This window comes from Ranitomeya imitator, chromosome 1, assembly GCF_032444005.1.
Source record: "Ranitomeya imitator isolate aRanImi1 chromosome 1, aRanImi1.pri, whole genome shotgun sequence".
NCBI classification, from domain to species: domain Eukaryota; kingdom Metazoa; phylum Chordata; class Amphibia; order Anura; family Dendrobatidae; genus Ranitomeya; species Ranitomeya imitator.
The window spans coordinates 716,217,335-716,231,192 of record NC_091282.1 but is presented as its reverse complement, the minus strand read 5'-3'; the positions used below and the strand labels follow the sequence as shown (position 1 = coordinate 716,231,192).

At 44.9% G+C, this 13,858-nt stretch overlaps 1 protein-coding gene across 3 annotated transcripts in view; it reads right to left on the bottom strand.

Annotated features, from left to right (window-relative positions):
• FMN1 (formin 1) overlaps positions 1 to 13,858 on the bottom strand; it is a 429,179-nt gene that overhangs the window by 260,708 nt on the left and 154,613 nt on the right. For 2 of the 3 annotated variants that reach the window (XM_069732424.1, XM_069732432.1), the window contains one exon: positions 2,826 to 2,943. In XM_069732424.1, coding sequence (XP_069588525.1) covers positions 2,826 to 2,943 — 118 coding nt within the window. Of the gene's footprint in view, positions 1 to 2,825; positions 2,944 to 3,743; positions 5,385 to 13,858 lie in introns of those variants that run through there. The other variant, XM_069732428.1, reaches the window with a different exon arrangement.

The following is a 13,858-nucleotide window of genomic DNA, read 5'->3' as shown; positions in this document are numbered from 1 at the left end:
AAAAAATAAAAAATCTCAGAGACATGTTTCTTGGTACCGTGCTAGCCAGTAGATATAAAAATATTTAAAACTAGATGGTGGCCCGATTCGAACGCATCGGGTATTCTAGAATATGCATGTCCACGTAGTATATTGCCCAGTCACGGAGTATATTGCCCAGTGACGTAGTATATTGCACAGCCCATGTACTATATTGCCCAGCCCCGTAGTATATTGCCCAGCCCACGTAGTATATTGCCCAGCCCACGTAGTATATTGCCCAGCCCACGTAGTATATAGACCAGTCACGTAGTATATTGCCCAGTCACGTAGTATATTGCCCAGTCACGTAGTATATTGCCCAGCCACGTAGTATATTGCCCAGCCACGTAGTATATTGCCCAGCCACATAGTATATTGCCCAGCCACATAGTATATTGCCCAGCCACATAGTATATTGCCCAGTCACGTAGTATATTGCCCAGCCACGTAGTATATTGCCCAGCCACATAGTATATTGCCCAGTCACGTAGTATATTGCCCAGCCACGTAGTATATTGCCCAGCCATGTAGTATATTGCCCAGCCACATAGTATACAGCACAGAGCCACGCGGTATCTAACACAGCCCACATAGTATACAGCAGTGTGGGCACCATATCCCTGTTAAAAAAATATTTTAAATAAAAAATAGTTATATACTCACCCCTGGGATCCAGCAGAGCTCTGACGATACGCGCGCGGCTGCAGCCATCTTCCGTTCCCAGGATGCATTGCGAAATTACCCAGATGACTTAGCGGTCTCGCAAGACCGCTAAGTGTTCTGGGTAATTTCGCAATGCATCGCCGGGAACAGAAGATGGCGGCAGGCGCGAGCGGCTTAGCGGACTACAGAGGGTGAGAATAGCAGGTTTTTTGTTTTTTTATTCTTTTTAGCATTACATTTTTTTTTACTATTGATGCCACATAGGCAGCATCAATAGTAAAAAGTTGGGAACACACAGGGTTAATAGCAGCGGTTATGGAGTGTGTTACCCGCAGCATAACGCGGTCCGTTACCACCGCCATTAACCCTGTGTGAGCAGTGACTGGATGGGAGTATGCGGGCGCCGGGCAGTGACTGCGGGGAGTAAGGAGCGACCATTTTCTTCCGGACTGTGCCCGTTGCTGATTGGTCGTGGCTGTTTTCCATGACAGACAGAGGCCGCGACCAATGAATATCCGTGACAGACAGAGACAGAAGGACAGAAAGACAGAAGGACAGAAAGACGGAAGGACAGAAAGACGGAAGGACAGAAAGACGGAAGGACAGAAAGACGGAAGGACAGAAAGACGGAAGGACAGAAAGACGGAAGGACAGAAAGACGGAAGTGACCCTTAGACAATTATATAGTAGATTGAGAGCCCTCAGTGGTTGATAACCACTGAGGACTCTCAATTCTAAATAGAGACATGTTCGTAATTTTGACTGGTGATTCGGTATCAAAAATGAACAAGTCTATGGGCCCTTGAAAAATCATTGACTGCACACATCACCAATCATGTTAAATCCATGTACTGCCTGTTTTTAACACTAATAGCTTTTCATGTTTTTTTAAATGTACCAAAAAAAAAAGCTGATCAAACTGGTGGTAAAAACAAACACTAACCAAATGGTGATAAAAATCTGAGCCAAAAAGTAACTGAAATCAATTTTTTAGTGTATAAGACAAAATCACGCGACATAATGAGGACTAAATGTCTCAGACATCTGATTGCCGGTGAATCTTGCCTAAATCTATTTTCTTGCCAATAAAAGCTGATGTAATGGTATGTTCAGATGTACGTATTTTTCGTTCATGTGGCAAATGAACCACACACAGACCCAATGTGAGAATGTCCTTTTCCACAGGTCTTTGTTAAAAATTGTTGCATGAGCAAGTCTGATCCAATTTATGGACTAAGGGTACCGTCACACAGTGCAATTTTGATCGCTACGACGGCACGATTCGTGACGTTCGAGCGATATAGTTATGAGATCGCAGTGTCTGACACGCTCCTGCGATCAGGGACCCCGCTGAGAATCGTACGTCGTAGCAGATCGTTTGAAACTTTCTTTCGTCGTCTAGTGTCCCGCTGTGGCGGCATGATTGCATGGTGTAACATATATCGTATACGATGTGTGCATAGTAACCAACGGCTTCTACATCGCACATACGTCATGAAATTATCGCTCCAGCGTCGTAGATTGCAAAGTGTGACAGCAGTCTACGACGCTGGAGCGATATTGTTACGACGCTGGAGCGTCACGGATCGTACCGTCGTAGCGATGAAAATTGCACTGTGTGACGGTACCCTAAGTGAGTGCTGGCAGGTAGCAGGCTGCAGGTCTCCTATGCGGACAGGCACTCAGGGCTACTCACGTCCATACTTTGCAGATGGGACTGCCCCAAAATTTACAACGGTGATTTCAACTTAAATGTCGTATTACAATTCAGGAAGCGCAGCACTAATGCTTCCACGTTACCAAAAGTGTAGCAAACAAATAGCTGCAGAACTTATTCTGGCAGATTTATAGCATATTCTCAAAAATCTGAAAACCTATTTCACAATGGGACACACTGTTTAGTTACATGCAAATATTACTTCTTCAATCAGAAATGTACCCATCCTAATAATAATTTAGGTAGTTTGTTGGCTGATGAGATTCTGATTTTGATTGTACACTATGGTCAAGGTGGTGGGTGAGTGGCTTACTCCTGCACAGGGGGCCCACCTGAGGATTCACTTGTTCCCCTGTGGGCCAGTTCAAGCCTGGTTACAATTAAAATTAGAAACACTGTAAAACATTACAAAAGGTTGCCCTACCTGCTTCAGTATATTTTAGACCGACTTTCTCTTCCTCATCCTTTGGTTTCGGTGGTGGCCACACAGCCTGCAATCTCCCTGGGGTTCGATCTTCTGGGTCAGATGGGCTATTGTCTGGCTGCAACAGAAGATTAAAAAAAATATATGTTAAGTCACTTGTAAAAAATGTTACCTAAAAGTTAACTCTTCATATGTCCAGTGAGTTACTGAAGATCACTACCGCCTATAAGCGAGTCCGTTTTTCCAATGCTCATACTGACCTTAACATATCTGAAATATCATGAATTTTTACATTTTTCATTAAGAATCAAAGAAATACCCTTGAATAGTTGAAAAACAAAATTAACATCTTGCCCTGTAGTGTCTGAAAATGGTTTGTACATGTACAATCTGAAGTGTAAGGTGCTGATCAATATATATAGTCTCTAAAATTATATTTAAGTTAGCTGTCAATTACAATGTCATCAAATGTATTTATTAGACTGATGTCATGCGGTGCTTCTATGAGATACCACATACATTTCTTTTACTGGTTTATATGCCATATGAATCCACGAGGAAAAGTCTCCATGTGACTCTCTAAAATGATTGAACATTAAGGAATAAGCCTATACTTGTCTATAGGAACCTTTTGACGAATGATTACCTTTGTGGAACAGTAGAAAATTGTCAAGGACTAAACAATAGATGGCTTATCCTTGGGATAGGTCAACAGTAAAAGGTTGGGGTGGTCTTACATCCAGCTCTCCCATCGATCAGCTCAAATAAATGCGAAAAACTGCAGTACTCGGAGATAGAGCAGATATCATATGAGCAGCGGGTATGCTGGACCCCCACCAATGTATCCTACAGATAAATCAATTGTTTAGTCTTGAAGAACCCCTATAAGATCGATAATACAGGAAAAGAAAAACATACACTTGTCCTGTCCATGGTCTGGTCAGTATCTATGGATTTGGGTTTTTCAAAAATGGACTTTAACGATTCTTTTTCAGTCTTTTGCTTCAGTTTCACGGCCTCCAGATCAAGAGAATCAAGAGGTGGGGTCTTCTTTGAAGCACCTGTGAAGAAAGACTTAAATGTTTCCAATGCAGACTCTTGCTTTTCCTCTGAAACAGGAACGTGTTGGTCTCCATTATCAGTTTCAACTGGAAGGGGATCCTTCTCCTTCTCTTCCTGCTTTGGCGAATCAAAGTTGAGCAGCATGGAAAGTTGCTCCATGAATTTGGAGCTTGCTTTGGGCTCCACTGGTGACCTTATTTCCTTTTTCCGGACTGGAGCTCCGTTTGGAAGTTTGGATTTTTGCACAGGTTGAGAAAGTTTTAGCAAAGCCAAATCACTATCCCCTTGTTTCACTGTAATAGTTTCTTTGTCATCTGCAGTTGTCCCCTTCTTATGCACACGAAAACCACTAAAAATGGCAGGCAGTTGAAATGGTTTCTCACTAGGGTTATCAGTAGCTGGGACAGGCATTTGAGAACCTGGACTTATTCCCCCTATATCTTCATTAGTATCACCCTTTTCATCCATAGCCGTCAGTGCATTTTCTGTCCTGTTTAGGTCCATCTCAGGCTGGCAATCTCCTTCTATGATAACAGTACCCTCAGTCTCTCCAAATTCTGAATTCTGCTTAGGGCCATTGTTCATGGATACTTGAGAATCAGATAAAAGCGTGGACACAGAAGTCTTTGTTTTTTCCTGGCATATATCTTGGTTGGAGCCTTCGCCGTCAGAATCTGAATCACTTGAGATGTGAACTAGAGTACCATGTACCAGCATACCATCCTGCTCACAGTCACCTTGTGCAGGGTCTGGTGCAGCATGCATCTTAGACGTCGCATCCTCACAAATGTCTGAAGCTTTCAGACGCTTTGTGTACACTCCCTTCTTTTCATCATCTGGCTCTTGTAAAACCGTGGCTTCTGTACCTCCCAGGTTATCTATTTGTGGATGTAGTTCTTTGTTTTCCTTCTCCAGGTCGTCACTTTTACCTTGTCCTCTGAAGACTTGTGAATCCTCCTCATGGTGCAAATCCCTTTCTCTTGTAATTTCTAAATCCCTGTGTAATTGCTCATCCTTGCTAATTTGTTCATCTTTAATTTGTTTTTTTAACTCCTCATTCTCCCTTGCACCATCCAACGCTGTGTCTTTTTGCTTTATGGTGTCACCATTTGCTTCTTCAACCGTATTCGGTTGGTTAGTTGGCTCTTCTACTTTATTTCCTAAGGATCGGAATGATTTGAGAACTGCACTTTCATCTTTTGGCTTCGGATTTTCCAACTTTGTAGTAATTCCAAAAAATGACCTTATGGAAAATTTAGCAATGCCAGAAGGTGAAGGGCTGCTGGGTGGATTTGCAGTTGGGGTGGCTGGAGAATTTAGCTCTTTAGTACTGCTACCTTTTTCTTCCATATCCATGGAGTTTCTATATTTAAATAAAAAAAGGGTGAAGGAGGTCTATGAACAAAAAAAAAAAAAAACAGGATCAGCAAATCTTCAGAATGGCCATTTAAATCCAAGGGGAAGTGTCTCTTTGATACAGAGGTAATATTTGTTAAAATTTTAATTAAAAAGAAAAATTAAAATATGTCCATTATGCAGAGCTTCAAAACACTCAAGCCTCATAAAAATTATGAAGAAAAATAACAAAACTGGCCTGTGTTATCGTCCGGTATATACTGTAGTAGCCTGCAGATTCCGCTTCCTGCTTTTTAAACGGGAGCTCAGTAGTTGCTTGGCAGCTTAATCACATACATATGACAGAGTGTTTCTGCATTGACCGGCTTGACAGTTATGAAAAGACCTCTCTGTTCAGTTCCAGCTTCAGCGCGTCACCAATTACAAGTCCAAAAAAATACAAAAAACAAAAGAAAGGAAGCAACCGAGGCGTCAAAGAAAAAAAAAAAAGAAAGAAAGAAACAAAAATAAGTTGTGTATAAAAGCATACAAGTCCTCTGAGCTGAATCAGGACAGAGCTCCTTCTTCCGCCTTGCCTTTCTACGGAATGTAAATGTCATAGTGTGGAGACAGCCTAGAGGAGGCCGGTTTCAAGTTGCTTTACCTCCCAACTTTCAGGTAACAGGTATTTAATGAGGTGGGAGGGACTGACAGACAGTCAGGAAGGAAGGCAGCTAAGTAGACCAGACACTGTGACCTTACAGTACATTATGTGCTCGGATCCTGTGGAGCAGCAAGGGATCTGAACGGTCTCATAACATGCATGGAGACTGCAGCCATGTTCTGATGAGAGGTTTTCCTCACTTAGTGAACAATCAAGCACTTTAGTGTTCGTGTGTGACCGAGTGAGCGTGGACAAAAATAATGTCACGGTAATTTTTTTTTTTTCATGGAGCAACATATTCTGCAGCACTCTACAAATTAAAAAGGACATGTACAAACAATCAGACATTACAGAGAAAAGCATAATCCAACAATTAGCAAAAGGAATGCGGGTCCTGCATGAAGACTTACAATTTATAAGGCCGTGCCATGTAATGTAAAACATGTGTTGTGATGTTATAGTTCTCTGTGCATATTTTAACTTTATTGGCTAACCATTATCTTTTGCATGTTTTTCACACTGAAATGTTTCAGATCACCAAATTTAGATATTAGATAAAGATAAACGCATGTAAAATAATATACCGGTAGTCTTTTTAAATGAAGGTCTTTAATAAAGATGAGCAAACATTTCAAGGTTCGGATCAGCAAATATCCCGATGTTTGCCGAACATACCCGAACAACACTGAATTGAATGGGAGGCAAAACTAAATAAACAGACAACAAAAAGGGAGGGAAAAAAGCTGCCAAAACAGCTCAAATTAGGGGCAGACACCAGGAAAAGTGCCATCAATTGACCCGGAGTAAAAATAGTATAACTGCACAACATGGATGTATGGAACAGGGCCTGTGACTGGGCTTGGACCAGTATTTCTAGCTTAAAAGGAACCTGTCACCCCCAAAATCCAAGATGAGCTAAGCTCACCAGCATCAGGGGCTTATCTACAGCATTCTGTAATGCTGTAGATAAGCCCCCCGATGTATCCTGGAAGATGAGAAAAAGAGGTTATATTATACTCTCCTGGGTGGGCTGTCTGATCCGATGGGCGTCGTGGTCCGGTCCGGGGCCTCCCATCTTCATAGGATGACGTCCTCTTCTTGTCTTCACACTGCGGCTCCGGCATACTTTGTAGTAAGAGGACAAAATCGTAAGAAGATGGGAGGTGCTGGACCAGACCGCGACGCCCACCAGACCGGACCGCAATGCCCATCAGACTGGACTGCAGCGGGACCGCCCATGGGCGAGTATAATCTAACCTCTCTTTCTCAACTTTCAGGATACATCGGGGGCTTATCTACAGCATTACAGAATGCTGTAGATAAGCCCCTGATGCCGGTGGGCTTAGCTCATCTTGGATTTTGGGGGTGACCGGTTCCCTTTAAACATTGATCCGTAACAGATGGATGAGTGACAGGTGTAGGCCTGGTGCTCTGAGAGCCCTGTCAAATTCAGGCAACACACAGAACGGAGACCCAACTTGGAGTCCAAATATTTCCAAAAATAAGGGGCAGATACTAGGAAAAATGGTATCAATTGAACCACCGTAGAAATTTGATAATGGCACAGCAGCAGTCAGCCAAGAGCCATGCATGAGGTATCTGGGTCTGGGCCAGCATTTACAGCTTTGAATCTAAAAGTTTATAATAAGACGAGGTGGGTGAGGGACCGGTGTAAGCCTGCTGTGCTGCAGGCCCAAATACCTCATGCAACAGCTCATTCTGTATTTTGCTCAGCCACATTTAAGTGGCACAAATATCAGCTTGGTAGACTACTAATATTAGAAAATTTAAGTATAGTAACACAGGTAGTTGACTGAAATTAAGTGCAGGCCCACTGGTCTGAGGGCCCAACTGCTAAAGGCAACACACATGAGAGAGACCCAACTTAGGAGTCCAAACATTTCAAAAAATGATTACCCCATACCACTAACGTGGCATTAATTTCCTCAGAGAATAAATAGTATAATTGCACAGTGTTTTGACAACTTCTGTTACTGGATGGGTTACTCGACTCCCTTTGTTTGGCAGGCGCACAGCTGTATTACGGTATATTATTTATTGTTATAGCACCATTTATTCCATGGTGCTTTACATGTGAAAGGGGATATACATGATAAAAACAAGTACAATAATTTTAAACAACACCAGTCATCGATTGGTACAGGAGGAGAGAGGACCCTGCCAGTGAGGGCTCACAGTCTACAAGCGATATGTGAGAACACAGGAGGTGAGAGTAGAGCTGGTCATGCAGCGGTATGGTGGTACAATGGTTACTGTAGGTTGTAGGCTTGTCAGAAGAGTTGGTTCTTCAGGTTCCTTTTGAAGGTTTCCATGGTAAAAGACAGTCTGATGTTGGGGTACAGAGTTCCAGAGTAGAGGGGATGCACGGGAGTAATCTAGTATGTGATTGTGCGAAGAGGAGATAAGAAGGGAGGAGAGAAGGAGATCTTGTGAGGATTGGAGGTTGCATGCATTGGGAGTCTAGGTGACAGATGTATGGAGGAGACAGGCTGTAGATGGCTTTGTATGCCATGGTAAGGGTTTTGAATTGGAGTCTCTGGATGATGGGAAGCCAGTGAAGGGATTGACAGTGAGGAGAGGCCAGGAAATGGCAGATTAGTTAGGCAGCAGAGTTTAGGATAGACTGAAAAGGTGCAAGACTGTCCAAAGGGAGGCCACAAAGCAGGTTTCAGTAGTCAAGGAGGGAGAGGATTAGTACATGGACTAGGGTTTATACAGATTGTGGATTGAGGAATTTATGGATCAGGGAAAAATTTTGAGTTGTAGTCGGCAACAAGTGGAAAGGGCATGGATGTCTATTTTGAAGGATAGATAAGAGTCCATAGTTACCCCAAGGCAGCAAGCTTGTAGGACGCCCTCATCTATGCCTTGTAGATGAGGACCACAAAGAGCATGTGCTCCAGTGGATGGCATCCAGAGGATGGAGAACTTAACTACTAGACAACGGACTGGAGAACTATCCACCCCCACAGACCAGGGGATGGAGAACTAACCCACCACACACCAAGGGATGGTGAACTAAACCTCTAGACATCAAGTCTGGGAATCCCCAAGGCTTGCAGCTCAAACCTCTGTATCTAACACTTCCTCCACTGTTTTTTCTCCTCCATCTCCTCTAGGGACTCCACCTGCACCCTCAACCTCTCGCTTAATCTGACACACGTTCCAACAATGCACAGAGAATCCCCCACAACTCCGTACTGCGCAGCCAGGGCTCAATGCAATCAAGCAGAGTTTAAATTAATATGACTTGGAGATTGCAGCCACAGCTCAAGAGTTGTGGACAGCTATGCGGGCCGAGAGAGCAGTGGCCATCTCCACTAAACCTGTAAGCAGGAAAGGCCCGTGTGCGATAACGGTGCAAACCTCACACACATCCCTTACATGGCTTACGTCCTCAACCTAGTGGTATAGCAATTTCTCCTCTACTATAACAGCCTGGATGTGCTGCTGCAGAAAGCAGAATTGCTACGTGCTCACTTCCACCGTTCGCACCTCACGAGTCACTGACTTGCATTGCTACCGAGGTCTTTCGAGCTACCAGTAAACTGGTTGATATGCGATGTGCAGATCTGGTGGCGTTCCACTCTTCACATGTTGCAGCAAGTGTGTCAGCAGCGATGAGCCTTGGTGCAGTATGTCATTTTGCATAGTCTGGGGCAACGCAGAACGGACGTGGTGCAAATCACGCTTGCGGAGTGGGCACAGATGAAGGATCTCTGCATCCTTCTGCACAGTTTCAAAATGGCTACTAAGATGGTTAGCACTGAAGATGCGGTCATCAGCATCACTATTATAGTCATCTACATGCTGGTGCAGACTTTGAATAGTCTGCAGGAGGAGGTTGTGGTCCCAGATGAAGAGGAGGAAGCAGAGGAGGATGCGGAAAGAATAATATATCTCAAAAGTTCTGCACTGTCGTCGCAGAGGCAGGTGTCATGGGTGGGTGAATTACAGTAATTGAGGGCGGCTCATAGTCCCAGACAAACTGTTAATGAAGGTTCAGGAGCCGAGGAACAAATGGAGAAGGAAGAGGTAATGGGCATGCAACAGTCAGGAGATGAAGAGGATAATGATCCCCTCTCTGTTGTCCGTGGTTGGTGGGAGGGGACAGAGGAAGCAAGGTTGAGTGTTACCCTGCCACCAACACACCATGGACTTGGGACTCATGGAAACGTCTGACACGAGCGCCTTCTTGCTGCACTATCTGCAACATGATGCCCTTATTTTGATAGGATCAGAAATAGTGCAGACTACTGGGTTGCCACGGTACAAGAATAAATTTAGCCAGATGATTTCCCCTCAGAAAGGGATGCGCATGCTAGAGTATCGAAACACGCTTGAAGACAATCTTAAGAGAGGTTTTTCCTAAGACAGCAGTGAGGCACACAGTGTGCATCGCAGTTATAGACTACCTACCCTTGGAACATCTAGTCGTCAATGCAAAAACATTAGCAGCAGCGTCAGTGGCAGAAGCAATTTCTGTGAGTCGTTTCACACATTTTTTTAGACCAGCCCATGCACCAGTAGAACAAAAAACAAGTCTGACACATGGTGAACGACTGGAGAGGATGGTGCAGGAATATTTCGAGCTCAATATCAATTCTATCAGGTAGGGTTTGGACAATTTGCATTTTGGTCTTCAAAAATGGAAGAGTGGCCTAAGCTTACCTGTCACACCTTTGAAGTTTTACCATGCCCAGCAGCCAGCGTTCTCTCAGAACGTGTCTTCAGTGGTATCCTGACGGATAAGCACATCCCGCTGTACCCTGAAAGTATTTATCGCCTATCTTTCATCAAAATGAACATGTCATAGATCTCTAATTACTTTTACACCCAAGTCATAGACTGGGCAGTGTAGTCGATGGTGTAGATTTAGTGTGCTGCATTGATCTCACGTCAATGCAGTCTGTGACACCTTTTTCATGGCTTCTGTGCCTACTGTTGCTACTGCTGCTGATGTTACAAGCTATTTTTTTTTAAATATGGAGACTCCAAGTGGTGTCTCAATTAGGAGGGTTGCCTGTAGTGGAAGGGTTGTCAGAACCCCATTATACTAATTCTACTCTGGGGAAATTGATGCCACTATAGTGGTGTGTGGCAATTTTTTTTTTAAATTACTGGACTCCAAGTTAGGTCTCCTTCATGTGTGTTGCCTTAACAGTAGGGGCTCCCAGACCAGCAGGCTTGCACTTAATTTTAGTCAACTACCTGTGTTATTATTAGTGTTGATCGAATAGCTTCGGATAAGTTCTTATCCGAATAGCTGCATTGGTAACTTGGACACCTGGAGCGCTCCTGAAAATCAGCTGTTTGGCGCTGCAGATGCATGTATCGTGGCTGTGTGACAGTCACAACACATGCATGAAGAGCCTGTTTGTTGGGCTCTCCATACATGTGTTGTGACTGTCACACAGCCACGACACATGCAGCACCAAAAAGCTGATTATCGGGAGCTCTCCAGGTATCCAGTTTACCGATGCAGCTATTCAGTAAAGGTACCTTCACACATAACGATATCGTTAACGATATCGTTGCTTTTTGTGACTAAGCAACGATATCGTTAAGGAAATCGTTATGTGTGACAGCGACCAACGATCAGGCCCCTGCTGGGAGATCGTTGGTCGCTGAACAAAGTCCAGAACTTTATTTCGTCGCTGGATCTCCCGTGGACATCGCTGGATCGGCGTGTGTGACACCGATCCAGCGATGTCTTCACTGGTAACCAGGGTAAACATCGGGTAACTAAGCGCAGGGCTGCGCTTAGTAACCCGATGTTTACCCTGGTTACCAGCGTAAAAGTAAAAAAAAACCAAACACTACATACTTACCTACCGCTGTCTGTCCCCGGCGCTGTGCTCTGCACTCCTCCTGTACTGGCCGTGAGCGTCGGTCAGCCGGAAAGCAGAGCGGTGACGTCGCCGCTCTGCTTTCCGGCCGCTGTGCTCACAGACAGTACAGGAGGAGTGCAGAGAAGCAGAGCGCCGGGGACAGACAGCGGTAGGTAAGTATGTAGTGTTTTTTTTTTTTTACTTTTACGCTGGTAACCAGGGTAAACATCGGGTTACTAAGCGCGGCCCTGCGCTTAGTTACCCGATGTTTACCCTGGTTACCCGGGGACTTCGGGATCGTTGGTCACTGGAGAGCGGTCTGTGTGACAGCTCTCCAGCGACCAAACAGCGACGCTGCAGCGATCCGGATCGTTGTCGGTATCGCTGTAGCGTCGCTAAATGTGAAGGGGCCTTTAGCGCTATAGCCATTTAGATAAGCACTTATCCGAAGCTATTCGATCAAAATTAGATATCCTTAAATGTGTCTAACAATAATAGTCTACAAAGCTATCTTTATATAGGGCAGCACGGTGGCGCAGTGGTTAGCACTGCAGCCTTGCAGCGCTGGGGTCCTGGGTTCTAATCCCACCCAGGACAACATCTGCAAAGAGTTTGTATGTTCTCTCCGTGTTTGCGTGGGTTTCCTTCGGGCACTCCAGTTTCCTCCCACATTCCAAAGACATACTGATACTAGATTGTGAGCCCCATCGGGGACAGTGATGATAATGTGTGCAAAACTGTAAAGCGCTGCGGAATATGTTAGCAAAATAGCAGTTTGAGCTGTTGCATTTTGGTATCAGGGCTCTTAGCACAGCAGGCCTACTGGTCCCTCACTCACCTCCTAATTTGAACTTTAATTCAAAGCTGTAAATTTTGGCTCAGATCCTGGCTTATAAACAGCCCATGCCTGACTTCAGCTGTGCCAGTATCAAATTTATACTGTTGGTCAATGGATGAAACTTTTCCTAATTTTTGGAAATGTTTGGACTCCAAGTTGGGTCTCATGTGTGTTGCCTGATTTAGCAGGGCTCTCAGAGCACCAGGCCTACACCTGTCACTCACACACCTGGTACTGATCAATGTTTAAGCTAGAAATGCTGAGGAATGTACTGTGTGATGTTGAGGTGGAGGAAGAGGAAAATAAACCACTTGATGCAGGGCTTGCCATCCACTAACAAACATGCTCTTTTTGGCCCTCATCTACAAGTCGTACCATTGTGCAGCTGCCAAAGAAAGGGAGTCCAGCAGCCTGTTCAGTAACAGAAGATGTAAGTTGTCTTTAGATAGGACGAGCCGGTGTTTATTCAGTCAGGGCCGCCATCAGGGCATTACAGCCATTACTGCTGTATGGGGCCCGGTCAGCAGCAGTACACAGAGGGGCCCGCAGATCCGGGGCCCCACTGTTGTGCTTCTACTGATCGGGCCCCATCATGCAGTAAAATACTGTGCACTGCGGCGCTGGGGCCCGGGAGCCTTTTTGGAGCTGTGCACGGCCGTCTCACCTAGTCGGCTGCACAGCTCCTGCTCGGCTGTGGCTAGAATGTATGGGCTCCCTGCAGGTCCTGACTACAGCCCATACATTCTAGCCGTCTCAGTAGTGAAATGTGCTAGAATGTAGGGGCTCCTGTCAGGTCCTCTCAGCAGCACATACATTCTAGCTGCTGCTTCACTGCTGACAACACTAGACGCCCCGGGAACGACTGAGGTAAGTATAAAAAACATTTTTGTTTTTTTAATAGGTGAGGTGAGGTGGGGGGGAGTGAGACTGCAGATGATGGGGTGTGTTTTAGGGAGTACTGTACATGATGAAATAATAGGGGGCTGCAAATGATAAAGTGTATTTGAGGGGGTACTACACATGAAATGATTGGGGCTGCAAATGAAGTAAGGGGGACTGCAGATGAAGTGAAGGGGGGATAGGGGACTGCAAATGATGATGTGGGGGTGATGGGGACTGCAAATGATGTGGGGGGACTGCAAATGATGTGGGGGGACTGCAAATGATGTGGGGGGACTGCAAATGATGATGTGGGGGTGATGGGAACTGCAAATGATGTGGGGATGATGGGGACTGCAAATGATGATGTGGGGGTGATGGGGACTGCAAATGATGATGTGGG